Source organism: Beauveria bassiana (genome assembly GCF_000280675.1).
Source record: "Beauveria bassiana ARSEF 2860 unplaced genomic scaffold BBA_S00016, whole genome shotgun sequence".
Classification (NCBI taxonomy): domain Eukaryota; kingdom Fungi; phylum Ascomycota; class Sordariomycetes; order Hypocreales; family Cordycipitaceae; genus Beauveria; species Beauveria bassiana.
The window spans coordinates 411,496-438,481 of record NW_007930851.1 but is presented as its reverse complement, the minus strand read 5'-3'; the positions used below and the strand labels follow the sequence as shown (position 1 = coordinate 438,481).

Here is a 26,986-nt window from a genome sequence, read left to right as displayed (position 1 = left end):
GGGCTTTGCATACGATTCGAAATAGTTGATTGCATTGCAGGCTTGTTGCAGAGTGAAGAAGAGGAAGCCGGCCAAGGACATCCGCATGTTTCTGCGAATCTGCGCCAATGTGTGCGAATATGTGTCTGACTGTCAAGGCAATAACCGTAAATCCGTTCAGAGCAGCCCCATCCACCCTAATAATAGGTGCCACAGCGCCAACACCAGGCTAGGCACCTCTGCTGTCCGCTGCCACCCACACGTTCTGGCGGGCTAGCAGCGCTATTCTCCCCATTCAGCCTGGTGGCATCGCAGCCAGCCCGCCGTTCCAGTAGTTCATGCGGGAGCCTTTGCCACTCGGCTCGAGAATATTTGCGCACACATTTTTTATTTTTTATTTTCTTCTTTCTTCCCGACATTGTCATGTACATGTCTTTCAACGCGCAATCGTGTTCCATGGATTTCCGAGATTGACCTTGATGACCCCGGCTGCTCGTTACCCAAACTGGCCGTGTCGGGGCAGGCTGTGACGCAGGCCTTCTCCACGCGCAGAACAGAGAAACCCGGCCAAACCCTGTCAAGTCGGAGGGAGCTCGACCGCAAAATCTCGTATTGCTGGTCCCATCGCCCCTCCAGGCCGATGCTGGTCAAGCCAGTCAAACTGGGCCAGTGTCAACAATCTGGTCTGCCAGTGATGCCAAATGGTGCGAGCGCCCTGCTGATGGCCCCTCTTTGCCTTTGCCTCTTGTCTTTGCCCTTTCACTCATTGCTGCCCCCCTGATCGTGAAAATAGGTAGTTGCTGTGCACGATTTAATCCGTACGGAGTAAGGTAATAAATAGTAGGTACTCGTGGCTAATACACTAAATTATACCACTAAATTATACCACTAAATTATACTACTAAATTTATGATAACGGCAGCTGTTGTGTCCGCGTTGACTGGCCGCGTTAAACCGTCTTTTTCTAGCGCTGTTAGTGCTTAAACCCGCTGTAGTCTCGCTATAATACTCAACGTACCTACAGTTGCTCGTGGCGCTGTGCCTCGCTATAACCGCCGACGCCACAGCGTTGTGCTCACAGTCGAGTATGACGGACCGTGAATAACCTCCCGCTCGCTGTTCCCTTTTTCTCTGTTCTCCAAACTCTCTCTCATGTGAGAAAAAAAAAAAAAGAGATACGCTTAGCTTCTTCAAAAGTCACCAGCTATTCTGACAAAGCTTTGCTCACCCTCTAATAAATTCCTGCTGCTTCTCCCGCTTCTCCCCTTTCTGCCTCGGTGCTGGTGCGTGCTCTGTTAGTGTAATATTGGTCTTGTTGCTTATACTTTTTTTTTTCTTCCTCGCCTTGCTCACTCACCTCAACGCGCTTGGCCTGTTGCTGCTCCCTCTCCTCCTTTGTCCCCCCCCAGAACTCTCCACCACCACCACACTTGGACGCCTCTCGATCCTCTCGTTTTCTTTTCCTTTCTCACCCCTCTTCTTCTTCTTCTGCTTCTCATCGCCTCTATTCGTCACTCGACCTTTTTTGTTTCCTTTCCCTTTTCCTCACCCGTTTCCTTTCTCTCGCCGCCTCTCTGCCTGTGTACCTGACGACTTCCCCCTGCTGCAAAGCTCTTTCGTCAGCCAGCCTGACAAGCGCTCTGCCCCTGATTTCAGTCAATCCCGTCAACTCCGAGCCCTCTGCCGATTTCGTCCTCGTGCTTTTTCATTCTCTTCCCATCTCATTCATCTCCTCAGCTGCTACCGTGTCCTGTCCATCGCTGTCATCGTTCCCGTTGCATCATCTCACGCTGCATATTTCGACTTGCCTTCCTCGACTCTCGTCCGTGTTCTCTCGCACGTTGCTGACGTACGTGCACCGAAAGCTCCCTTGACCTCGACTTCTCCTGCCAATAAACACAAGACATTTCTGCAAGACACGTAATATTTCCGAGTCTTCATCTTGTTCCTCTCAGGTCTCGTATTCACGGTGATCTGATTGACAATTCCATACTTGATCCCATTAGCTTGGTGATCTTGCCATTCCTGCTCCTTTGGATTTCTAGAGCCTCCTTTTCTTTGCCTCTCGTGCCAGTAGGGACGGGTTCGCATCACAATCCTGCGAGCTCTTCTTCCGACTCCAGCAATACTCTATACTCGCTGTTTTTTTGGTATCCCCGGATTCCATCAGACTTTCGCTCGTTTGTGTTTGACTGCTTGATTTTGCCTCGACCAAATTCAGCCCTCATCAAACCACATCTATTGCCTGCTCTTGACAAGCCGATACAAGGTCCGCTCTCTCTACCTTCATTATTGTTTCTTCCATGCTGCATTTCCATTTTGTGCCGCCTCTCTGTCATATAAACTTGCCCATTGCTGAACCAGAAACAAAGGACGGTTACTAACACGCTCAGTAGCCAGTTGATACCTCATCTTCTGCAACTCGATTTCTCAGCCGCTACCCCAATTGTTCTTCGAAGCTACGTCTTGTACGAGTTGAAATACCCGCCCGCGAGCCGCACACGCAATTTCTTCGGATAAAAATGGCTGCTATGATTCAGACATATCCTCAGCAAACTTCAACAGCCACTATACTCCAGACGCGTCCTGCCTCTGCCACCGCCATGCTGCCTGGGAATCAGAACCGTCAGGGCGGCCAGTATGGCCACAATTCCAGAGCCTCTTCCTACGGCAACGTCCCTACGGGCTATCGAGGCAGCTCTGGCCCTGGCCAACCCCGAAGCTTCAACCAGCTGAATCATAATATGCAATGGCAGCAGTATGCAGCGTATCGTGCCAACTCAACACCCGCCGTTCCTACAACAAATACATATGATCTGACGGGCCAGTATCGAGGCCAAGCCAAGAACGTCCCGGGTTATAACTTCAATTTCACCGCGCCAAACGCCACTCGCGACGATTCTGCCATAGCACGAAGCCTTACCGCTCAGCAGTCGCCATATTATAATGCTGTCGCCAACGGCAAGACTACTCCGGACAGGTATCGAAGAGCGATTCCTCAGCCTATCCACAATCGCTCCCAGAGCACCAACTTACCTGCCGCCGCTGGCATCTACCAGCTTCAAAATGGCTCCATGTCCGTACCAAACCTCTCGAATGGCATGAACGGGCCTACCCCAACTTCCGTCGAAGAGCTCTACAACCGCACCGCACAGGACGAGGCCATGAGACTGCGTCGTCGCAGCATCCATACTTTGGAGACTCAGGGACCCTTGCCCGTCGTTCGACCTAGCTCAGCTGGTCGCCCATCTTCTGCTGGACGACGTGCAGACCAGAGTACTAACTCGGCTACGCTCGCACCCGCTGCTGTTGTGCACACACGCAAGGGAAGTTCGGAAAGTGTCTCATCCAACCGCAGCACTAGCTCCCGACCATCTTCCGTAAGTCAGCCACATTTCCAAGATACCCTGTCGGCCCCAGTCCTTTTCTTCTGCCGCACACTGGCTAACAAGGATGACATGCAGGCCAACCGCACCACGCCTCCACCCACTGGCACCCCCTCTTTCTCTGCGGACAATGTCTCCAGGACTGAACAGGCCAAGCAGCTCAATGTTCCTCCCCGTGCAGCCTCGACCGACGCAGTCAAGCGTACTCACAGCCCCTCGCCGTTGTCCAAGCCCGCTACTATGCCTGCTGAACCTGCTGAACCTCGTCCAGCCACCGCATCTGGTTCTCCAAACTCCAAGCTGGAGAGCCCAGCCGCGAAGCATCTGGCGGCTATCAACCAAAAAGGCAGCAAGGCTAAGAGCAAAACGTCGAGACTTCGTCGTGCATTTTCCTTCGGTAGCGCTGCCGAGCTTCGCAGGGTTGTCGAAGAGGAGCCCCTTGCTACCCCAGCATCACCAACAAAGCTTCACAAGGACCCTTCACCTGAGCAAGCCTATGATGCAGAGCAGGCTCGTATTGCAGAGGCCCAGGAGGCTAGTGGGCTTGGAAACAGCATTTACGGCTCCCGCTTTTTCGGATCGACTGACAACCTCTCCATCTCCTCCACCGCTTCGTCGGCCTCGATCATGATTCGCAAGATGGGCCGTGGCATGAAGAAGAGCACTCGATCCTTGGTTGGTCTGTTTCGTCCGAAGTCTGTCATTGGTGTTCCGGCCGCCGAGGCCGCCGTTCCTGAGATGAGCCACGCAGCCGTCTCCATGATTACCGTCGAGGCCGAGACGCAGCGTGTCAATGTTACTGCGGACCCTACGGCTACCAACGGTGTAACCGGTTTCCCTCATCTGGAGCGAAACTCGATCGACGCTGCTCATGTTTCGGAAATGATATCTGAACAAGCTGGAGTTTCTGGCCAGGACCAGTCCGGACAAAGACGCAGCATTGTCGGTGGTGACAAGGAGCGTGCTGAGGTGTTGGCTGCCGTGCGTAAGGGCATTCTCAAGCGACCTGGCTCTTCCAGCCCATCGACAAGACCCAATGATTTGGCATCCCCGGAACTAATCTTGCCCAACGTGCCTGCTATCAGTGACTCGCCTAATTCTAGCGCACCTAGCACGCCCAACGATGAGGGTCAGGGCCATAGAAGGACTGGATCTATTGCTCTCGGCAATGAAGACTACTTTATGAACGCTCTGCGCCTACGTTCTGACAGTAAGAGCGCTCCGGGAACGCCTTCTGCCAGCAAGAGATGCGCTACATTCTCACCTCGCATCATCTTTCACGATACTTGGCCTCCTCAGGAGTATGATCGCCGAGGCGAGATTGCTACGTGCAACCGTCTCACCCCCATGCTGGCTCAGCAGATTAAAGAGGAACTCAACAGTTTCAAAATGGTTAGTAATGGGAACCTTTCTGTGTCGGGTTGCTTGCATCGGGGCATGCTAACGTTGATGACAGGAGATGGAAGTTCATGAAAACTCCAAGATTTACACTCACTTTTTCTAATGATGTCAGTTCCGACATTCGCCGGACTGACTTGAAATTTGGATGTTTTGACCAAGGCATGGCAACATGCAAAGTCATATTGTATTCAATCATGTTTTAACATTGGTGGCGTTTGGGAACTGCATATTTGGTGTTAAGGGCGTTATCTTGTTCGACCTTCATTATCATTAGTATTCTATTTGTCGTTTTTCCGCGTGGAATTTGTCATAAGAATTTAGCGCAGCAATCATACAAGCATGTAATCTGTTGAGCAGAAGAGAAGTGAAGTTCCCTACAGCAGGCTGTGTGATGGTCTGAGTAGCACGGCTTTTCCGCACGTTCTTATAACTAAAGGCGTTGGCACGTGTGCCTGGCAACCTGCGTCATAGTCCGATTAAAGTGAAGGAAACAGAATGTGCAATTCTGCTATAAAAACTGGCAGGGTTTTTAAAGATGCGCAATGGCATGATGGGTTTTGCGTGACAGTGACATGCATAGGTACCTAGATTTCCAAGCGACAGGACCCCACCATGTTCCTTTGGTGGAAGGCCGACCCCAGCGCCGGGTCTTTTTTTTTTTTTTCGTTGGAAAAATGTAACAATGAGATCCCTCGATATTTTGTCATGTCACTTCCCTCGGACGACGCGCCGCAATTCTTACAACCCCACGGCGCTCCCGCGCAATACTTGCCACGAGAGTCCAGTTGAAAGGTATTCATGCTTGGCATTTCGTACGGCAGACTGTCTCGCTGGCGACTCTTAATCACCAACTCTCGACAATCGCGATACCTGGCTGCCATGACCGCGGCGCAGGAGACAACCCAGTCGGTGGCCACGCTGGCCGTGGAGGCGACGGCTGCGGCCTCCACGACCGCTGCAACGAAGAAACTGCACGGAAGGGCATTCTATGAAAGTATCGGCAGTCCCAAATTTATCGTGGCCCCCATGGTGAACCAGTCTGAGTTTGTGAGTGCCCCGAGACTGAGAACCCAAACGGTCTGCCAACATATGCGCAGTGACTGACCGGTATTTACCCACCAGGCCTGGCGCATGCTCTCTCGATCCTTTCTCTCGGCCGACGAAAAGTCCAAGATGCTTGCCTACACGCCCATGTTCCACGCGCGCCTCTTCTCGCAGGACCCGAAATATCTCAAGGCGCATTTCCAGGCCACGCGCCCTGGCGCGACCGGCGATTCTTACGACTCCAGTCTCTGGCTCGATGGTAACCCCTCGGGCGACCGCCCCCTCTTTGTGCAGTTCTGCGCCAACGACCCGGCGCACCTCCTTGCGGCGGCGCGGCAAGTGGCGCCGTACTGTGATGCAGTCGACCTAAACCTCGGCTGTCCGCAGGGCATCGCGCGCAAAGGCCACTACGGCGCATTCCTGCAGGAAGACCAGGACCTCGTATTCCGCCTCATCCACACGCTGCACACGGAGCTGTCAATTCCCGTCACCGCCAAGATTCGCATACTTGAGACCAAGGAGCAGACGCTGGCGTACGCGCAGACCGTGCTCAGGGCGGGCGCCTCGATTCTCACGGTGCATGGGCGGCGGCGTGAACAAAAAGGCCATCTGACGGGCGTGGCTGACTGGCAGATGTTGCGATTCCTGCGGGAGAGCCTACCGCCGGAGACGGTGCTGTTTGCGAACGGCAACGTGCTGCAGCACGGCGACGTGGAGGCTTGCCTGGCGGCGACGGGGTTCGACGGCGTCATGAGCGCAGAGGGCAACCTCAGTAACCCGGGCGTCTTCGCCAAGCCCCCGGCGGTGGGGAAGGAGGGCCGCGAGTACTGGCGCGGCAAGGACGGCAAGGGTGGCTGGCGCGTCGACGCTGTCATGAGACGATACATGGACATTATACACAAGTACGCGCTCGACGCGGAGCCGCCGGCGCGCCGTCCGCTGTTTTTGCCCGGCGACGACACCGCGTGGCTGACGGCCGAGGAAGACGATCTTGACGAAGGAGACGAACGCGGGCAGAAACGCCGCAAAACGACGGCGGCGTCGGCGACGGATAGCGAATTAGGCGGTGCCGCCGCCGCCAAGAGGCACGACCCGTCGTCGTCGCCCAACATTGTCGCCATGCAACCACACCTCTTCCACTTACTGCGGCACTTTGTAACCAAACACACGGATGTGCGGGATATGCTGGCGCGCACGCGCAAGACGGGCATGGCAGGATTCGAGGCAGTGCTAGACGCCGTGGAGCGACGCGTCGCCGAGGGCCTGCTCGAGTACGAGCGGACGAACGGCGGGAGCTTCGAGGAGGAGATGAGGATGGCAGCGGAGCGCCCGCGCGAGACGGCGGACGGAGGCGAGAGCTCGATGGAAGCGCTGCTGCGGTGCAAGAGGCCGTGGTGGGTGGTGCAGCCGATTGTACGGCCGCTACCGAGTGAGGCGCTCGCCAAGGGCTCAATACGGCCGAGCAAGAAGGAGCTCAAGGACAAGGCAAGGGGGGAGGAGGAGGATCAGAAGAAGAGGGTGGAGTTGGAGCAAGTGGTGCAGAAGAATGAGGCTGTCGAGGCGTAGAATTCATATTGATGAGCGCATAGAACTGTATATAATTACTACGGAGATTTGAATCATCTCTCATTTCATCATTACTTTACATCACACCCAATGACGAACGCTATTGTAAACGTGAACGCCTTTTCAAGATGAGGGAAAAGTTTCAGAGATAGAAAGACCGCCATCATACCCAACCTACCTACGGGATCTGGCCGTGGAGAAAATTAACCAAGAGCCGCATCATTTACGTCTCGCCGCGGCCCTACCTACACTTGTTGATCCCCACGTGGCTGATGCATCTTTTTACATTTAAGTTATCACGCTGTGTGTATATACTGTATCAATACGAATAATTTTGGTTCTCTAATTCATCTTTCTAGTCTCGCGCAACCTTCAGTTGAAAATCATTGCACATCTGCTGCGAATTCCACTGATTATGAGATGCTGCGGGTGTGGACCAATCTTAAAGAAAAATTGAGCAAGATTGCAATTTGATCACTACCTAAACATATCGCTTGCATCACAAATATACCCCGAGACATTTTGCGCGGTAAATAGACTGTGCTGCCAGCTCAACACCAGTGGTGGAGAGCTAGCTTTCTCCCTGAGGAACGGGACAAAGGTACATGGCGCAATTCGCAGGTCCACAGCCATTGCTTTGTACCCCTGCACGTGAGGGCGTTGGCTTCCCTTGACGCCAGATTCGCGACACGTCAACGCGCCTCCGTCTGCATCTCGCTCAGTCCGTCGCTGAAAAATTCGACTAGCACGTCGCGCAACGCTCAATCGCGAGTTTTGCCATCGCTGCTGATGCCTGTTCTCCTGGCCCCCTATTTCTGATTGATTCCCCGCCTCAGAGCTGCCAGCGTGGACAAGTCACTTGCGTGCATGCCTTCACCCCCGACTGTGTCAGCTTTGCGCCCGACGGTTTGCGCCCCAGCGGTACGTGCTATTACGCTGTGGCTTCATCAATGGCAGAGAAAAAACATCTGTGCATTGCTCAATACGCTAGGAATGCTGATGCATTTATCTGCACCTGCTAACTTGGACACGCCTAGACTCAGCAAGTCGAGCTCACACGGAAACGCTAACTCCCGACCCGTACTTCAAGCCCTCCACCACAGCATCCCGCTGCCTGTATCACAACATGGTCAGCAAACGGAAGAGAGTCCTCGAGGAGTTTGATCCCAACAAGTCTGATTCCGATGACGAAAATTTTGATCCCACAGAGCAACGTCCTCGCAGAAGCTCAAAGAAGGCACGGCCAGCTGGCAGTAGCCGTTCCGGACGAAGAAGAGGCCATCGCTATAGAGGATCTGACATTGAAGACGACGAAGACGAGCTCTCCGATAGCCAAGATGAAGGATTTCTAGATGATGACGATGACGAGGACGATGATGCGCCCATCAACGCCGCCGGTCGCCGGACCCGCAAAGCAGCTGTCAAGCCCCAAAACTATGCCGAGAGCAGTGCAGAAGAGGAAGCGCAGCTTAGCGATGAGGATAAGGTAGAGAGCGCCGATGACAGACCAAGCCGAAAACCAACACGGTCCTCAGGCCGCGTCGTCAGGCTCAAGGTTTCCAGCGGCGTACTCTCTGACATGCCACGCCGCGCCACTAGAGCCACTTCCCATGATCAAGAGGATCTTGTCGAACTTTCAAATTCCGGACGGCATGCTGTTGCATCTCGAGGTTCAGCGAGCCGCAGCCCAGAACCTGTCACCCGTAGAAGCTCACGCGCCTCCAAAGGCATCAAGATGCCTCCCGAGACCATCGAGGAAGCCACACAAGAGAGCAGCGTCAAAAATACCGGTGAGGATGATGATCTCGACGAACTCGACAAGGATATTCGCGATTTGCACAAAAGTGAGGAATTGGATGAAGACACGGACGATGTCCGAAAGCATGAGAAGCAGACGAAGCCAGACGACACTACTGCCGCCAACGAAGACGACGATGACGACGATATCCCCACCACCCGCAGAACGCGAGCTGCGCGAGCTGAGGTTGTGGAAGATGACGAAGAGCAGCAAGACGCCAGCGCACGACCTAACCGACGGCTGACACGTAAATCGAGTGCCCGCAAGTCAACCCAAGAACCTAGCAGCGACTTTGAACCTGGCGAGGACTCGGAAGATGCCGCATCCGACATGGGTCAAGATGCCGCGGATGATCAAATCGATAGTCCCACTCCACGAGAAAGAGGTGGGCGCCAGCCTCGTTTGGCAGGTGCATCCCGCCATGACTCTGGTGATGAAGAGGCCGACCTGGACTTGGATGAACTCAACGAAGAAGCGCGTGAATTGAGAAAATCATCGCGATCACGCCGGCGCCGACAAGAAACTCCTATTGCATATCAAGAAAATACGCGCCGTTCTCGTGCCAGAGTCAACTACTATATGCCGCCTCTGACCTCTGCCAACATCGAAGATGACGGCGAGGATGCAGCTCCCACCCCCGCCCGCCGGCGTCGCGGTGCCGCCAGCGCTGTATGGGATCGGAACCTCAATACAACTTTTGGTCCCTTTGGTGGCGGCGGGGCTGTTGGCTCCCTGCTTAATGGCCCTTGGGGTACTGGCGCAACTGGTGGCGTCGATTCGGATAGCAGTGACGATGAAATGGTCCACCGCTCCAGTATTGCCGGCAACGTTGGCATGACTCCCACATCGGCTGCTCCAACCGGATTGCTGCCCGGATTGCCCAGCATGAATCCTGATGGAGGTGCCCCGAATGTTGGAAAGATCAAGGATCGCAAGGCACTGGCTGATGCCGACCCTCTGGGCGTCGACATGAATGTCGATTTCAGCAAAGTCGGTGGGTTGCAAGGTCATATCGATCAGCTCAAAGAAATGGTTCAACTTCCTCTGCTCTACCCAGAGCTCTTTACAAGATTCCATGTCACCCCTCCGCGCGGCGTCCTATTTCATGGCCCGCCCGGTACTGGTAAGACATTACTCGCAAGAGCACTTGCCAATTCGGCCGGCCATGGAGGTCGCAAGATTTCCTTTTATATGCGTAAGGGTGCCGATGCTCTGAGTAAATGGGTTGGCGAGGCCGAGAAGCAGTTGCGTCTTCTGTTTGAAGAAGCCCGCAAGACGCAGCCAAGCATCATCTTTTTCGACGAGATTGACGGTCTCGCCCCAGTTCGGTCAAGCAAGCAAGAGCAGATTCATGCCTCGATTGTCTCGACGCTTCTAGCCTTGATGGATGGCATGGACGGCCGTGGCCAAGTCATCGTCATTGGTGCTACCAACAGACCCGACAATATTGATCCTGCGCTGCGACGTCCGGGTCGATTTGATCGAGAATTCTATTTTCCTCTTCCCGACATTGACGGCAGACGCTCCATCCTCGATATTCACACCAAAGACTGGGGCCTAGCTGACGACTTCAAGGCCTCGCTCGCCGAGAAGACAAAGGGCTACGGCGGTGCTGATCTACGCGCACTATGCACCGAGGCCGCGCTCAATGCCATCCAGCGAACTTACCCTCAGATTTACGCCTCACAAGAAAAATTACTGGTCGATCCATCCAAAATTAATGTCCATGCATCCGACTTTATGCTTTCAATCAAAAAGCTGGTTCCATCGTCCGAGAGATCTGCCACCTCTGGCGCTAGCCCGCTACCGGCGACCATTCAGCCACTATTGCAGGGCCAGTTTGACAAAATCAAGCGGGCCCTCGATATTGTGATGCCGCGCCGAAAGAAGACGACTGCTCTGGAGGAGGCCATGTACGAGCCGTATGCTGACGACGATCATGGCTTCCAACGTGAAACTCTCCATCAAGACTTTGAGCGCACGCGTGTATTTCGTCCACGCCTACTTATTCATAGCAGCCCAGGCATGGGTCAAAACTACATTGCTTCGGGTATTTTGCATTATTTGGAAGGCGTCCACGTTCAGAATTTTGACCTGCCCAGTCTGCTCGCTGATGGCCGCTCTATGGAACAAGTCATTGTCGGCCTGTTTACCGAAGTTCGACGCCACAAGCCGAGTGTTATTTATATTCCAAACATTGATGTCTGGTATGACACGCTAGCGGGCACAGTTGCGCTTGTCACCTTTACAACGATGCTCAAATCCATTCCACCCACTGATCCGGTACTTTTACTTGCTACGGCAGAGCGCACCAAGGAGGAACTTGCCGCCAACCCAAATGTAATTCTTGACTTTTTCGCGTACTCTCGCAACAGTCGCGTCGAAATTGCACCTCCAGAGCGGCCAGCGCGATATGCGTTCTTTCAAAAGACGCTGGAGCTTATTAGGCTTCCGTCTGGAAAGTTCCCAGATCCTCAGAAACGAGAGAAGCGAAAGCTGGAGGTTCTTCCTCCAGCACCCAAGATCGAACCCCCTCCGCCGACCAAGGCAGAGATCAAGGCATTGAAGAAGAAGGACCATCAATATCTCAACGCCCTCAAGATTCAACTGCAGCCCATCATGGATCAGATCAATCGCAAGTACAAAAAGTTTCGCCAGCCCGTTATCCCTCAGGCGCAGATTGAGTATCTCTTCGCCGAGTCGGACCCCAACTATGTGCGACCCGACATTGCAGCAGCCGATAGTCGACCATTTGAAATTGTCAAGGATAAGAATGACGTTGATGTACTACGAGACACAGTGACGGGAAAGACATTCTACAATCTCGAAACGACGACTATCGAAGAGAGACTCTCTAACGGCTACTACGCTCGCCCCAAAGACTTCTTGTTCGACATCAAGGCTCTTGCCAAAGATGCGAAGAACATTGGTGACAAGGAAAGAACACTCAAAGCAAATGAACTTTTGAGCAACGTGGAAGTTGATATCGCTAGCATCGAAAACAGCACCTCCAGCATGGTTGATTGGGAGGCACTTTACCAGCGCCAAATACAGCGCACCAAGCAAAGGGCCGAAAAGGAAAGACAAAGAAAGGCTCAGGCTACTAATCTGGCCCTGGAACGAATTCAATCCGACATTGGCGGCGGCAACGAGAGTGATTCACAAGGTCCTGTTACCCTCGGCGTGCAAGTCTCGGAGGACACCACGACGGCGAGATTTCAGCTGCGAAGCCCAGAACCTCCTGCTGGGGCGCCGCACAGCCTAAGCAATGGCGACTCTGTCCCTTCCAAGGATACCGACGTGGAAATGAGCGGAACAGGCGACGAAACCCAGCCAGCTTCGCAAGCAATGGGGCCGCCACCCTTCAAGTCGCCAGCTCCTACACAACCCTCACAACGATCTGCGCTCACGTCTCTGCCACCTGGCGTGCCGCCGTCGGCCGTAGCTAACGATGCATCGACCACCAAGACATCCGATCTTTCCTCTAAGCAAGGCGTTTCAAACTGGGGCACGCCTCAGACAAACGGCAATTCTTCCAAGGGTGGCGAGAGCCAGGACATTCCTGACACTTTGCTTGGCCTTAGGCGGACCTCAACGCCGCAGAGTCAAGAGCACTGGCCGCACTCTCAACTAGACGGCTTGAGCCGTGACCCGGTCAGCGGAACAAGCTCGCTCGCCCGGCCAATTTCATCGAGTTCCCAGCCACAAGGTTCGGGTGAGTCCAAATTGCAGGCGTCGCCGTCGCAGCCTAAGGAGCTGGAGCCGGCCGTGTTGCAGTTACAGGATGATATAGCGGACCAGACTACCGGGTTCTCTGTAGAGCAGCTGGAGCAGTTGAACCGCGAGATGATGGACAAGATTTGGGAGACACGCGATGAGTGGAACAGACTGAATGTGTTTTATTCCATCAAGGGCGTGTTTGAGACTGTTCTTGCCGACATGGAGGCGATGCAGCAAGCGCCACTTGGCAGCTTTTGAAGGGAAATCTGTGAGGCGCTGGATCCATTTCCTTTGTTGGATGGGGCGTAGTTTTGATGAAACTGTTTGGAAAGACTGTATCATTAACATTTCGGAGTCGTTTTTATGTTTTGTTTTCTTATTTCCGCCACAGCACAACTAGGGCTTTTTCCACCATTATCATCATGTGGAGCTTTTAGAGGACAAGTATCTGTAGCATTTTTAGACAGAATTCCAGATCGCGCAACTGTGCAACTATTCTTGCAGCTTCGCCAAGGTAGCCGATGATTCGAACAAGAAGAAAGGCATTGACTTTTGGGATGAGTATATTTTTTTCTTCTGATGTACATGCGCTGCCCAAGTGCTAGGCTAGTGTTACAGTTTTGCCAACTTTGTGCTATCCACACGCTTTCCCTCGTCATCCTGCTCCGCGACGCGCAGATCCGGCAGCCGCGCCGGCATGATGCGCCGGGGCTCACTATCCGGCACGACGTTGTACTTGCGAAAGTCCCTGACGCCGCAGTAATCGTGCAAAAAGTCCTCGTCCAGCAGCAGCTCCCCATTGACGTCCTCGGCGGGCGCGCGGACAATGGCGAGCATGGCGTCGGAAAAAATGGTTGGCTTGCGCAGGTCCCGGGCCTCGGCCGGGTCGAGCCTCGTGACGCGCTCCGTGGCGGCGGACTCGATGGCGACGGCGGGCCAGAGGCTGGTGATGGCGGTGCCGCGCGCGACGAGCCCCTGGCGGACAAAGTCCATGGCGAGGCCCTTTGTGAGGACGGACATGCCGACCTTGCCCATGGCGTAGGCAGTCTTGCCCCGGAAGAAGCGGCTGTAGATGGGAGGGGAAACGACGAGGATGCGGCCGCCAGAGGAGGAAGGGGCTTGGGTTAGGTGCGGTAGGGCGGCTTGGATGGTGGCGTAGAGACCTTCGGGGTTGACGCTTTGCATGAGCTTGAAGCGCTTGAGGGGCGTGTCTTGGACAGAGGCCCAGTAAATGGCGCCCGAGTTGTAAATGAGGACATCGAGGCGGCCGTATTTCTATATATAAAGGTTGATAATCCAGTTAGCCCGAGGTTGTGTAGTGAATTGGGTTGGAAGGAAGGAGGGGCGGGGGTGATTCCGCACAGCAATTGTCTGCGCGATGAGAGAATTGACGCTCTCCTCGGAGCGCACGTCGACTTGAATCGGGTGCGCCTCGCCGCAAGCCTGCCGAATCTCGTAGCTGACGGTGGTGATTGTGGACTCGTTGGACTTGGGATCCGGGATGGACGTGATTGGTTTCGAAGGGTCGCTGACCGTCTTGGCCGCGACGACGACTGTAAAAATAGATACATGTTAACATAAGTTCGCCATGCCAAGCCGTTATTTTCAATATCAACTATTCAGCTCTAATGTATGGTGGTGGTGGTGGTGGTGGTGTGCTGGGTGAGACATGCCTGCGTAGCCATGCGCTGCAAAGTCTACGGCGACTTGACGGCCTATGCCACGGGATGCGCCGACGACCAGTGCGACGGGTTTGCTAGAGGGGGCCATGGCGCAATTGTGGTATTGATTGGATTTATGTTTGTCTAAGATGAAGAATTGAAGTGTTTTGAGGTGTATAGAATTTTCAGTCTTTTTATTCCCGGCAAAAATAAAAGAAACCGAAGCGTAATATGGAGCCATATTGAAGCTTTTCGGATGACAATATCAAGCTCCGGGGAAAGTGGGGCTGCCCCCCGCAATCCCGGTGCCGAGGTTGTGACCCCACTGGAGCTTTCAAGCCTCGATTTCTGAATCTGATCTTGTGCTTTCAGGCCATTTTTGCTTTTTTGCCTGTGTTTCGATTTATTGGTGGACCGATTTTCCGCCTTTTCCAATCACTCACAGCAGCCCATTCCTCGCATCAGATCTTGCTTCCCACTCTCTTTCAACCAGGTCACATCAACTAGGAAAGCCCCCCCCCCCCCCCTTTCCTCGGCTGTTGTGCTATTGTCATCAATAGCCGACTGAAACCATCAAATAAGCGTGCCACAGCTCCTGCAATAGACGCAATTGCGCCATCGCACCCCCTCGAAATCTCCAACTTTCCCCCCTTTCTCACAGCCACATTTAAGCCGACAGAATGCCTAGCGCTAGAATTGACGTCTACCTCGACTTTGGTATGTTTTCGCAGCGGAGAATGGCGCGCGCTTGACGCTCTTGTTTAGGCGCCCGGGGAGGGACTAATTGTTTCTTCACGCACAGCGTCGTCGTTTAGCTATATTGCCTTTGCCGACTTGGAAGCCAACCGGGAGAAGCTCGCTGCCAATGGTGTCACTATCGAGTATGTTTCGTCTCTTCACTCCCCGCGACCGTTTGGAAGCTAACTTGCATCTCCAGATATCACCCCATCTTCCTCGGCGGCATCAACGTCGCTTCCGGTACAAAAAAAATCACCCCCTCATATTTCACTTTGACCCTGCCAGTTTCTCGTTGAATTCAATCAACGCCTAACATCATTCTCTCCGCACAGGAAACAAGCCGCCGTGGTCCCTACCCGCCAAGGCCGCATATCTCAGCTACGATACCCCGCGCGCCCTGCGCCGCGTCGGCCTCAGCCACTTGCAGACGCCCGACGACCTCATGGCCTTTGGCATGACGGTGCAGCCCCTGCGCGCCATCCACTACATCAGGGCGCACTACCCAAAGCCCGTCTTCCTAGCCGCCTTTCACTTCCTCATTGACCGCTTCTGGACGGCCCCCAACCGCAAGATTGGCGATGCGGACGTGCTGCGCCAAGTCCTCCTCGAGGCCACCGAGACCGTCTCCGGCGGCCCCAAGCTCTTCACGACGGCCCAGGTCGACGAGATCATGGACGGCCGCGCCGCTTTCAAGGACAGCCTCAAGAAGGAGACGGACGAGGCGCTGGCAAAGGGCGCGTTTGGCGCGCCGTGGATTTGGGTCACGAATGCCAAGGGCCAGGAGGAGCCCTTCTTTGGCAGCGATCGGTAAGTCAAATAGTAGCGTCTTTCGTGATTGGCGAGCGATGGGCTTGTGAGCTGACTCGAGATAGCTTCAACCACGTCTACGCGTTTCTTGAGATTCCTTTCCAAGATATAGCAGTTCTGGCTCCCAGCAAGCTGTGAATGGATGCGTGCATGGATGAGTGGAAAATTGACGATAATCACAAGGCGCCGAGAGTCTCAAATTCTGGGCCATTTGAAATAGCTTTCGGTCTTGTTTGTTGCCTCTGTACCTTTTGGATTAGGCATGACACAGGACCTCTTTCAGATTGCACTCCAACAGTGCGTCAACTCATCGACAGCCCTTGTTATCCGTCCGCATTCCGGGATATGTCTGTTTATCCGTCGCTGCATATGTACTTTTAAATATATCCAGGCATCCGCGAATCCACTCTTGTGCCTCCGCATCCGCCAGTTCATATGCTATCCTCATCGCATAGCCGATTCTGTATGGCCCTAGAGGCCCCTGACTAATGTCCTCGACCGATCGTAAGATTATATGGGCGTATTCCTTTTGTGATGTTGCGAATGGTTGTGTCCAGCCGAGCTGCTGCAGAAATTCTTGCAGCAGACACATGGTGGCGTGGTGCGACATTCGCAGAGTCGCCGCCCAGCGTGCTTCGTACCGCAAGATGACGGGGTACAGAGACTGCGGATCCCTTGAGGGTGCTTCTACCGGGTCTGGGAACAGATGTTTATATGTAGACCAGAATTCGGATATTCTTGCGTGACAAGCTGCCGCAAGCCTGCAGGTAGTGGCTGCCGCAACCGAGTCGATAGGAAGACCTTTCTTGGCAGCTTCCATGACGGTATAGCCGACCTTGACAACGGCAGGAATCTCTGCTAGTCTGTTATTGAATTCATCGACGGCTTCAATAGCTTCGTCGCTGAATTCGGGCCCTTGTAACAGATGGCGCCCCCTATCGCGCATCACAGAACGCCACTCTGGTCGCGTAAGGAAACAGGTGTCTGCTCTGGGAAAGAATAAGTCGCTCATGATCTGGTCTTGACGTTAGCTCGTTTACTTTTGGCATGCTGCAACGTGTTTCAGCAAGGTTTGGTTACTTACAAGAACTCCACGAAAGGAAAGAAGCATTGCAGCATCCCATCCTTCTTTATGTGCCATGGCGCCGCGTTGCTCCATCAAAATACCAATGCCTCGGGCGTGCTGTAACCACGAGTCAGCCGAGCTTGTACCTGCAAAGAGCTGAGAGATTGTCAGTATCCGGCATTAGGAAAACGGAGAAATGCACTCGTACCTCAAAGACACAAAGCAAGATGGCTGTGCACAGCGTTTCAGACGCCCTCCATTTGGTGGGGTGATGCAGTGCTTGCTGAAGATTATACAAGGACCGGCCATACATGGTCCGGCTGTATGCAACCATGTTCCCGTCTCTTGCATCTTTGCCAATCAAATGCATGGCGAGCGAGCACAGCGCTTCGTCGAGAATTGCGTACGATCCCACTGTCCCGAATCGCACCCAACTAAAGTAACCGCTCGCATCGCGCTCTTCAATTGCTGCGCGCGCCGTCTCAACCATGGTCGATATGAACTGGCCACGATTCGGTACAGGCTCCATGACGAAGGATGCTGGGCTGCATCTGCGCGAGCTGCTGCCATTCGCTGCAGCCACCGACAATGTTGGGTAGCATTGCGATTCTGATAGGTTCTGCTTTGTGCGTATTTTGTGCTTTACGCTTACAAATTTGAAGCTTTTCTCATAGCCTGGGCATTCGGCACCATATTTCATGCCTATTTGCATCCTTAATTAGCAAAGACTGGCGCGGCGTAAGAGGGGAACCGCAACGTACAATTGCCACATTGTGGCTTTAGTTGGTCACATTTAACACGTCTGTTGAGGCACAGTTGACAGCCGGTGCTACGAGGTACGCCGACCATTGTGGCCAGAGCTGAGCCATTGCATGCCGTGCTTGATCTTGAAATTCGACGATTTGATGTTGTGGTAGTGAAAAAATGTTAGGATGAAGTCGAGTCGTGCGGCTGAAAAGATGCTGTACGTATTCCTATCTCGGGGGAGTGGGGCTATTTACAGTGACAGAAAAATGAAGCTGCGTTCAAGTACAGGCGGAGACCATAATCGCAACTTTTAGCTTCATCTTCTGAGAAATACTGCCGGCTTCATCGCTGGCAAAATACGAGCTGGGCTATGAAAACGTATAAGAAAGCGCCTTTCTTTGCGCCGAAAGATCGACTTCCTACTCCCCTTCCACCTCCTAAAGTCATCGTATCCGCAGGAGTTGTTCTCCAAAAATATACAGGTCGTCGAGTCGTTCGTTTCGGCGACAGCTACATCATTGACTACGGCTTAAATGTCAGTCTCACTAAGGGCGAAAACATGTTGTTCCTCGAACAGACTCAAAAGATTTCCGTACCAGAAGTCTACGCCTTGTACTCAAAAGAAGATGACAAAGGAAACAGGGTGAATTATATCATCATGGAGTATGTCAAGGGCGAGAGTCTCGATGTATGCTGGCCTCTTCTGGACTCGTGCGAGAAGGATCAAATGATGATACGAGAGATCTGGTCATGAAATTATTCCCTATTTCCAAAAGGGCCCTGATCTTTCAACAAAAGGCAGCCTTCACATCGTTGCATTTACCAACAATCACCAATGGTAAATCTGATGGGCAAAGCGACACACCATCGAAAGTAGGCGGCTGGACAGCCAACGACAACTTGTTCGTTTAGCCATTAAAACACGCGTGTCTTTCTAGAGCCACGGCGGCCATCGGCTGACTTGGATCTCGTTCAATTGACACCGTTGCGCCCGAACTTTGCAGGCTCTATAAGCGGTAGGAACTAGTTGGAGCTGTCGCGGTTTAAAGCTAAAACTAGCGGAGGAACTAGAAAACGGCCGGATCATGAGGCGTGGGCTAAGTGCCCAGGGGTCAATTGCAAGACGTTGACAAACTGAATGGTATCGTAAACAAGTAAAAAAGAGCAGGCGCCTTCCCCCCCGTAAACCCAAGCTAACGCTGACACAAAAAAAAAAAAGAACCCAAGTTCCTGACCAGGATACAATGTATGCTAAACAATGAAGTAAAGAATAAAATAAAACATAAAATGTCGATGCCGCATCTTAGTCCTTCTTCTTGTTGAAAACAGAGCGAGCCAGGTCTGTCAGAGACGGGCCGCCGAAAAGCAGCTGGTCGGTATGGCGGCCGCAGGTGGTGTGGACGTTGACCCTGGGCGCGGGTTTGACCGAGGGCTTGAGCCAGGAGGCTACGCGCTTGGTGGTGGACGAGGCGGAGGAGGCAGTTGTGGTGGACGAGGCGATTGTGCTCGGGTATGACAGGGTGCGCTTCTAAAAAAAAAAGGAGGGCGGTTAGCAAGAAAGCATGGTGAATGGCGAAAAAAGCGAAAGTGGTGGTGTTTGCGACGTACATCATGGGTCAGAGGCGGTGGTGCGTGAAAGTCGTAGTAGCCCGGACGACCGCGGGTTTCCTCCTCGTCGAGGCGGTGATTGGAATTTGACGAGTCTGCCATTTTGATATGTGTATAATTTTTTTGAGGTAATTATCTTTCACGACGAGGTCCGACGTATATGGTAGGCGAGATTGTGTTGTTGTCGTGATCCGTCTGCGCTGAGTGTCTGTCTGGCTAGCTGGCTCAGGCGTGCTGCCGTTTGCGGCGCGATGGCGAGGTCCAAGGGCAGCAGCGTAAAAGGGCGTGAAGGGAGGATTGACGATGGGAGCAGAGAAGACGATGGTGGATGCAGCAGAAACGAGAGACGTGGATAACAAGTAATTAGTCGGAAAAAAAGAAAGAGATTGAGGAAACGAGATGGAGCCAAGAGATGTGCAGGCAGCTAGGTTTAAAAAAGAAGTAAAATAAAAGAAAAGAAAAGAGAGAAGGTCTTGTCCTCGTGTTGTATGGTTGGCCGATGACTCGGCTTTCCTTGGCTGGCATGGTCCTGTCGTGTCCAACAATTGTGGTGACGAGGCGCCGCCGCCCGAGCGCCCGCCCCAGGAAGCTTGGCCCCGGTAGGGCTTCCCCACCGTGACAACAACGCCTAGGAAGCGCATGAGGGGATTTATTTTGGATCTTTTTTTGGGGGCAGGTTTCTGCACCTCTGTATCCGTACCTAGTTAACACTACTGCTAGTTAACTACCTTATCTGGCTGTTCATTATCTGCAGCTCCCTCGCGTACACCGGAAAAAAAGCGGGGGCCAGCTGTGCATCGGATGAGCATGATCATTGAGCATGAGCATGATGCGCGACCCTGCCAGCGCATCCAGATTTGGGCACATACTCGCACTGCGTCGCTCCTTCATGTCCACCCTTTGCTGATCACTGGTTTTACTCGCCATCCTATTTCGCCTGGCCGTTGCCCCTTGATGCAAGTCGTGATTGATTTGAGCCAGTCAGAGATGGATAATTATTGGAATCAAGTCTGCGATGCGCAAACGGGGGCGGCCCCACTGGGCATACGTACCCCCCAACGGGCTGCCATGATTGGATCAAAACGGGGGCCGTTGTACAACTTTTGTGCATTGGTAGCCGTTACTGACTCACTGACTCACTTGACAATTTACATACAACTGCACAAACTGGTGAGGCGAGCAAGCGAGCCAGCTGGAGTGAGCTGTCTTGGTCGCTTCCGCGGGCATTTGCCGAGCCGCTACGCAAGCAGGGGGTCACAAAATAAACACTAATAATAGCATTTACAAATGTATAATAAAATGGAATATGGCAAAAACAAACAACTACAACAATTTCAAACAGTAAAAGTTTTTTTAAAAAAAAGAAAGGATTTAAAGAATAAGTAATACGAAAGAAAGAAAAAATCACCTCTTACATCACCACGGCAAGCACCCGAGCGAGGCCCATCGTAACCAGGACCCCTCTCTACCAGTACCAAGGCAACCGTTTTAAGCTTTATTCAGGCATCCAATCACACAAGCCATAAGACGACGAGCTCGTTGACGATCAAGGGGGGACCGGGGGGTCCAAACTCTTTCCAGTTCCAACTCGCAGCCGGCGTGGCTTACTTATTTAGGTGCAAGTAGTATTTCAGACTAGCATCAGTAGCAGAACGTTGTTTTCTCCCTCACCGCTGCGCAGAAAAAAACGCCATCCACGCGTGTCTCAATAAATCAAGAATAAAGAAAAGTAAAAAAAAATACTCACCGGTTCGATGCAACGCCGCTACTTGGAAATATCCGTTCTTTCCCCAAAAGCCTTGTGGGTGGTGGCGCCCCCGAGACCACAATTGCCCATGCCCATGCCATGACCCATCACCACAAAAAAAGCTGACAGATCGCCCATGCAGCTAGCCCAGCGACCACACTCCATCCGCAGTTGCGTCTCTTTATGGTTCTTGACAAGTGTCCTTGGATGGTGTGCTCAAAGTGGCGGGGGGAAAAGCCTAGCACGGCAAAGAGAGCGAGCCTTATTATATACGAAGTAATAGTAACATGTAGATCAATGTATTGCTGATCTGTCGTGTCGCCAGTCAACATCAACCATGATACAAGTAGTCAGAATTGTCTTGGATCTATTCGGTCTGGATCGTCCTTTTCGGAGTCGGCGAGTTGAGGGAAGTGAATCAGCACTGAAAACTCATCAAGGGTTGAATGAGCTGCCAAGGCAAGCAAGCATGTTAATGACCAAAGGAGCCAGTTGCGACTCGAATAGACGAGAGCGATGAATTGGTTATAGAGATAATAAAATACTTTTTTGTCTTATTTTTTTACCATTTGTTTTTTCCTGCTTCACTCCGTCTTCGTAGTGTCCATCTTTATGCGCAAAATAGATTTTCACAACTACGGTGCACACAACGGCCTTGCTTTCTGCTCCCCGCTAGCCAGTCAGCCTAGCCAAACGCCTTGCCAATCCTACCATCGGAGCCCAAAAGTGAGCAGCGAGAGACGCGGCAGCCTCGTTCCATTTTCTGGGCAGGATACTATTATTCATCTTATTATAGTACAAGTCATGCTATCCTGCTGCGCACAACATCATCTTATACTCTCGTCTATATCTATATGTGTTTGACTTCTCCGAGCTATTTCTCTGTGAAGGAAGAAAATTCTGGTTCATGTCTTGTGTTGTCGTCGATGGTGTAGTCACCACACGTCCCACTTGGTCGCGCGTAGAATCGCCCCGTTAACATAGTCACATCTCTGGCATCCTGGAATACGGAACGAAGCCAAGCATCAAACTCGTAAAAACATGCAGCCTCTTGAATTGACCTTGGTCGTGGCCGCGACGCGCAGCATGTGTATCGGTGCCGGCGGCACCATGCCGTGGAAGGGCCTGCGCAACGAGATGAAGTATTTTGCGCGAGTCACCACGCAAGTTCCATCTCACGTACGTTCTCGAAACAAAGCTCTGTCCGCAATTCCGGCCGCCGCCGCCTCCTCCTCCTTCTCGTCCATCCAATTCTTCCGTTCTAACCTAGGTGGATAAACAGTGCCCCCCTGGCGCCGTCAACGCCGTCATCATGGGCCGCAAAACCTGGGACTCGATCCCGCCCAAGTTCCGGCCGCTCAAGGACCGTCTCAACATCGTCATCAGCCGCTCCGCCACCTCGCCGCCGCCGCCGCCGTCGCCATCGCCGCCCAGCCTTGAAGAGCCCGTGCGCGTGTCGTCGGTTGAAGGCGCACTGGAATACGCGCGCGCGCACGGCGGCGGCGGGCGCGTCTTCGTCATTGGCGGCGGCCAAATCTACGCGGCGGTGCTGCGGCGGCCCGAGGCGCGTCGCGTGCTGCTCACCAGCATCGACGCCGAGTACGACTGTGATACCTTCTTCCCAATCAAGCTGGGGACCGACGAAGGCACCGAGCCAGGATGGACGAGGAGGTCGGACGAGGAGTGGAAGGCCTGGACAGGCGAGGAGACGGAGAATGGGCGCAGAGAAGAGGCGGGCATCAAGTACGAGTTTCAAATGTGGGAGAGAGAATAAGATTCGCAGCTGGCTGCGTCGAGTTTGAAAACACCGATAATACTAATTACTACTAGCTTGAGGTGCAGAAATATGATTTCATTAAAAGAGGTTGTGACGGTCTCTATGTGGTCGCGATACCAAGCTTCGCGCTATGATGTACATGGAATTTATATGCCATCCTCCTCTTCGTCCTCGTCAATAGAAATACAGTGGTGCCCACATTTATGCCAGTCGCCATGCCTGCCGTATCAGCTTCTTAACGTTACATTGTCCCTTCTCCTCTTGAACTCTTCACGCAGTTGCCGGTCCTCTACAGAGCAGCGGCAGCCTTGGCCTTGGTCTGCTGCGGCCTCTGCGCATTGTCGCCCTGGTCGCTCAGAAACGGCGCCTCGAGCCTCGTCCAAAACACATCGACCGGTTTCTCCAAAATCTCAGCCGCCTGCTGCGGAAACGTCATGTCCGAGGTGCCCTCGAGCGCCGACAGGCTCGAGCGTATCCAGCCGACAATGGCGACGAGCGCGCGGGGGTCGGCGTCCGGGTCGCCCTTGAACAGGTTGCGCCAGACGGCGCTCGCAAGGATAGCGTCGCCCTTGACGAGCCCCTCGTCGTAAGCGAGGAGCAGGCCGCGCCACTGGACAAAGATGTCCTTGAGATAGCGCTGGCGCAGCGCGCTCGAGGTGATGTTGTGGTCGAGGTGCATCTTCTTCTCGCACTCAAAGAAGAAGTGGTCAATCATCTGCTGCGACCAGTTTCGGTACTCGTCGCGTTCGAAGCAGCGCAGGCGCGCGTTAATCAGGTACAGGTGCAGCATGGTGACGTGCGACCACGTGCTGAACGACGGTTGCAGGCCCAACGCTAGGGACAAGGGTTAGCTGGGTTTCTCGCTGGTTGCGGCCAGAGGGACTAAAGGGGCGGGATGCAGGAAAGCTTACTCTTGTTCCATACGTTGTCGGGGTCGTTGGCCTTGCCAATCTCCTCGCCGTCGTCGCGCTTCTGGACGAGATCCTGTTTGCGCTCTTCGTCTGTGATGCGGTAGTCGGCTGGCTTGGCGCAGACTTTGAACAAGCGCTCCGAGGCGCCGACGACGCGGTACGAGTCCCGGAGGCCGAGAATGCGGCGTGGTAATGAGCTGCTGAAGCTCCGCACTGATGGTGTTGTTGTTATTGTCGTCGTCATCGTCGCTTGTCTCGTGGCGGCGGCGGCGGCGGCGGCTGTGGCGACTTTTTGCGCGGCAGGAGAAGGAGCGGCGACGCCGTTGCGGAGGGCTGAGCGCAGCATACTCCTTGTCTGTGAGCGGCACGTCTGACAGGCCATGATTTTGATTATCGCGATTATCAGTGAATTGGCTTGTAATGGGCTGGATAGCCGCTGCGTGGTGACTTTGCGCGCCCAAGAAGGGAGTTGTCGAATTCGATGATGCAAGGAAATTGGCCCAAAAAAAAGTTGCCGGCTGAATGTCGGTGGGACGGATCGGCTCATTTTGGTGGAGATTGTGTAAGTCGCCAGGGCGGGAAGTGGAATTTATGCATGAATTCAGCGAAAAAATAGATATCAAACTGTGAGTAGATGAAAATTAAAGTTATATGTTCGTGCTTTAATCTATCAGATTGAAGAAGAAAATTAAGAAGCAAAAAGAATCATTTCGCTGTAAATTAGTTGGTACTCGGTGGACCTAAGGAATTGCCGTAGTGAGGTCGCGCTTGAGAGCTAAAGAAAGTTCTCCCAAGAACGTTGAAAATTGACCCTTTTCTTACTTGATGATTCTTTTCATCATCTCGCATCTTTCTAACATCTTCCAAACACCAGCGAGCTATTGGTGCCCCCAAAGCCGAAACTGTTACTCATGGCCACACTGATAGCCTTATCCTTGGCCCTCTGTGGGACAAAGTCAAAGTCTGCACCAACATTGGGGGATTCCAAGTTCAATGTCCCCGGAACAATACCTTCGTGGATTGCCAGTATCGTAAAAATGGCTTCGATGGCGCCAGCCGCGCCTAGCAAATGCCCCATGGCGCCCTTTGTGCTGCTAACGGTGACTTGTCCTTGGGACGATACGCCCTCCTCCCCCATCATGATTCGTCGTATGGCCATAGTTTCAGCCACGTCGCCGACCTCGGTACTCGTAGCGTGCGCGTTGATGTAGCCCACCTGCGCGGGCTTGACCTGGGCGTTGCGCAGCGCCCTCTTCATGGCCAGAAACGCGCCCTGGCCGTCTTCGCGCGGTGCCGTCATGTGATGCGCGTCGCCGCTGCAGCCGTAGCCCTTGACCTCGGCGTAGATGCGGGCGCCGCGGGCCTTGGCGTGGGATAGCTCTTCCAGGACGCAGACGGCGGCGCCTTCGGCGACGACGAAGCCGTCGCGGCCGGCGTCGAATGGGCGGCAGCTGGATTCCGGCCGGTCGTTGTAGGCCGTGGCGAGGGAGCGGGCGCGCCCGAAGCCGGCAAACGTCAGGGGGTGGATGCAGGACTCGGAGCCGCCGGCGACCATGACGTTGGCGTCGCCGAGCGCAATGAATCGGGACGCGTCGCCAATCGAGTGCGCGCCGGTGGTGCAGGCTGTGGTGGCGGCGTGGTTGGGGCCTTGAAAGCCATACTTGATGGCGATGTGGCCTGCTGCCATGTTTGTGAGAATCTTGGGCACAAAGAGCGGTGACACCTTTTTATATCCCTGAATGGTATCAGCACGGGCTATCCCAATTCAAGGGGTATCATGATGCTCAACTCACACCCTTGTGGTGCTCCAGACTTGTCGTGTATATATCGTGCAGATTTCCTATTCCGCTTCCCAAGCAGACACCAGTGTCTTCCTTTTCCGACTCAGTAGCCGCCTCCCATTCGGCGTCTTTGAGCGCCATGTCAGCGGCGGCCATGGCGTACTGAGTGAAGAGCGACATGCGGCGCTGCTCGGCGGCGGTGAGCCAGTCATTGGCATCCCAGCCTCCCTTTGCGATGCCGCCGAGCGGCACAATGCCGGCGACGGTGCTTGTCAGCTCCTGCCAGCGCTCCTTGGGCTCGCGACGGGCGACGCTGGTGATGCCGCAGTCGCCGGCGAGAAGGCGGTTCCACGTGCGTCGGGCGCCGACTCCTAGCGGCGTGACGGCGCCGAGGCCAGTCACGACGACTCGTCGCATTATGATTCCATGTCCTGGAGGTGAGTTTCGGGCGGTGAATTGTGAGGTTTCAAGGGGGCCGTGGCGTAGGTGCAAGCTGTGTGAGGATGTGATGGGACGAGGTTTAGAGTGAGAGCTGGCAAAAGCTCAACGGTTTCGGTGAAGCGCTGTAAGTTGCACCTAAATCGTGAGGCAGCAGTCTCCCCACAGCGGGCGGGAGCGCTAGAAGCATGCAGGTGCGCAAATGCCGCCTACAGCCACTGTAAGCGCGCTGAATTACAGTGGTGCTTGTGCGGATCACCCTGAAATGAGTAATGAGTGCGGATAGGCACACCTGGGTTATGGTTAGATGAGCGTGATGATATTGTCGGTGATACGGATAAAATCCAATTGAATCGACATGTTTAACATGTTGCGTATTTTTCTTGTTCTTGAATACTGTAAGGTAGTCTAAGCGCTGCAGCAGTCCCAAACGACAGCTGTGCTAGGTACCTTGGCTTGTCAACTAACAGGTACCTAAATTTAGGTAACGCCGCCCCAGCTCCTCGATTCCTGCCTGTCCCGCTAGTTACTAAGGTAGTTACGGTTTCATGCTTCAAACACCCGAGACAGATCGCCAATCATGACTCGATTGATACGTAGCCTCAGCCTCAGCCATTGACGCTGCTCAGCCCCCAGATTCGAGTCTTGTCCAGTCAATCAACCTCATTGATTCACTTGGCTTCCTTTTTTTTGCTAACGGTTCTTCTCACACCAGCTTTGAACGTAAGCTAGTTAGGGAGTTACGCTGGAAGCTTCGCAATCCCCCCCCCGGACACGCGGCCAGCCGTTTCATCAACAGCCTCCCATCTCC

At 53.6% G+C, this 26,986-nt stretch overlaps 10 protein-coding genes across 10 annotated transcripts; 5 read left to right on the top strand and 5 right to left on the bottom strand.

Annotated features, from left to right (window-relative positions):
* Positions 1-2,501: 2,501 nt before the first annotated feature.
* Positions 2,502-4,869, top strand: BBA_05950 (dihydroflavonal-4-reductase protein; the record flags this gene model as incomplete). The annotated part of the gene is made up of 3 exons (XM_008601047.1): positions 2,502-3,359; positions 3,444-4,757; positions 4,822-4,869. The coding sequence occupies 3 exons, from the start codon at positions 2,502-2,504 to the stop codon at positions 4,867-4,869; spliced, it is 2,220 nt and encodes a 739-aa protein (XP_008599269.1).
* Positions 4,870-5,645: 776 nt separating this feature from the next.
* BBA_05949 (dihydrouridine synthase) lies at positions 5,646-7,376 on the top strand (the record flags this gene model as incomplete). Its single annotated transcript, XM_008601046.1, has 2 exons — positions 5,646-5,813; positions 5,889-7,376. The coding sequence occupies 2 exons, from the start codon at positions 5,646-5,648 to the stop codon at positions 7,374-7,376; spliced, it is 1,656 nt and encodes a 551-aa protein (XP_008599268.1).
* Positions 7,377-8,502: 1,126 nt separating this feature from the next.
* BBA_05948 (ATPase protein) lies at positions 8,503-13,152 on the top strand (the record flags this gene model as incomplete). The annotated part of the gene is made up of 1 exon (XM_008601045.1): positions 8,503-13,152. One exon carries the CDS (start codon positions 8,503-8,505, stop codon positions 13,150-13,152), a length of 4,650 nt encoding a protein of 1,549 aa, XP_008599267.1.
* Positions 13,153-13,506: 354 nt separating this feature from the next.
* BBA_05947 (short chain dehydrogenase) lies at positions 13,507-14,664 on the bottom strand (the record flags this gene model as incomplete). Its single annotated transcript, XM_008601044.1, has 3 exons — positions 13,507-14,169; positions 14,257-14,447; positions 14,511-14,664. 3 exons carry the CDS (start codon positions 14,662-14,664, stop codon positions 13,507-13,509), a joined length of 1,008 nt encoding a protein of 335 aa, XP_008599266.1.
* Positions 14,665-15,235: 571 nt separating this feature from the next.
* On the top strand, positions 15,236-16,238 carry BBA_05946 (DSBA-like thioredoxin domain-containing protein; the record flags this gene model as incomplete). The annotated part of the gene is made up of 5 exons (XM_008601043.1): positions 15,236-15,272; positions 15,358-15,436; positions 15,493-15,533; positions 15,626-16,100; positions 16,166-16,238. The coding sequence occupies 5 exons, from the start codon at positions 15,236-15,238 to the stop codon at positions 16,236-16,238; spliced, it is 705 nt and encodes a 234-aa protein (XP_008599265.1).
* Positions 16,239-16,407: 169 nt separating this feature from the next.
* BBA_05945 (C6 finger domain protein) lies at positions 16,408-17,695 on the bottom strand (the record flags this gene model as incomplete). Its single annotated transcript, XM_008601042.1, has 3 exons — positions 16,408-17,115; positions 17,185-17,322; positions 17,375-17,695. The coding sequence occupies 3 exons, from the start codon at positions 17,693-17,695 to the stop codon at positions 16,408-16,410; spliced, it is 1,167 nt and encodes a 388-aa protein (XP_008599264.1).
* A 1,521-nt stretch (positions 17,696-19,216) lies between these two features.
* On the bottom strand, positions 19,217-19,623 carry BBA_05944 (uncharacterized protein; the record flags this gene model as incomplete). Its single annotated transcript, XM_008601041.1, has 2 exons — positions 19,217-19,441; positions 19,522-19,623. 2 exons carry the CDS (start codon positions 19,621-19,623, stop codon positions 19,217-19,219), a joined length of 327 nt encoding a protein of 108 aa, XP_008599263.1.
* A 2,686-nt stretch (positions 19,624-22,309) lies between these two features.
* Positions 22,310-23,042, top strand: BBA_05943 (dihydrofolate reductase; the record flags this gene model as incomplete). Its single annotated transcript, XM_008601040.1, has 2 exons — positions 22,310-22,447; positions 22,551-23,042. 2 exons carry the CDS (start codon positions 22,310-22,312, stop codon positions 23,040-23,042), a joined length of 630 nt encoding a protein of 209 aa, XP_008599262.1.
* Positions 23,043-23,334: 292 nt separating this feature from the next.
* Positions 23,335-24,338, bottom strand: BBA_05942 (CBP3-like protein; the record flags this gene model as incomplete). Its single annotated transcript, XM_008601039.1, has 2 exons — positions 23,335-23,879; positions 23,957-24,338. The coding sequence occupies 2 exons, from the start codon at positions 24,336-24,338 to the stop codon at positions 23,335-23,337; spliced, it is 927 nt and encodes a 308-aa protein (XP_008599261.1).
* A 471-nt stretch (positions 24,339-24,809) lies between these two features.
* On the bottom strand, positions 24,810-26,154 carry BBA_05941 (putative 3-oxoacyl-(acyl-carrier-protein)-synthase; the record flags this gene model as incomplete). The annotated part of the gene is made up of 2 exons (XM_008601038.1): positions 24,810-25,691; positions 25,750-26,154. 2 exons carry the CDS (start codon positions 26,152-26,154, stop codon positions 24,810-24,812), a joined length of 1,287 nt encoding a protein of 428 aa, XP_008599260.1.
* Between the last annotated feature and the right edge of the window lie 832 nt (positions 26,155-26,986).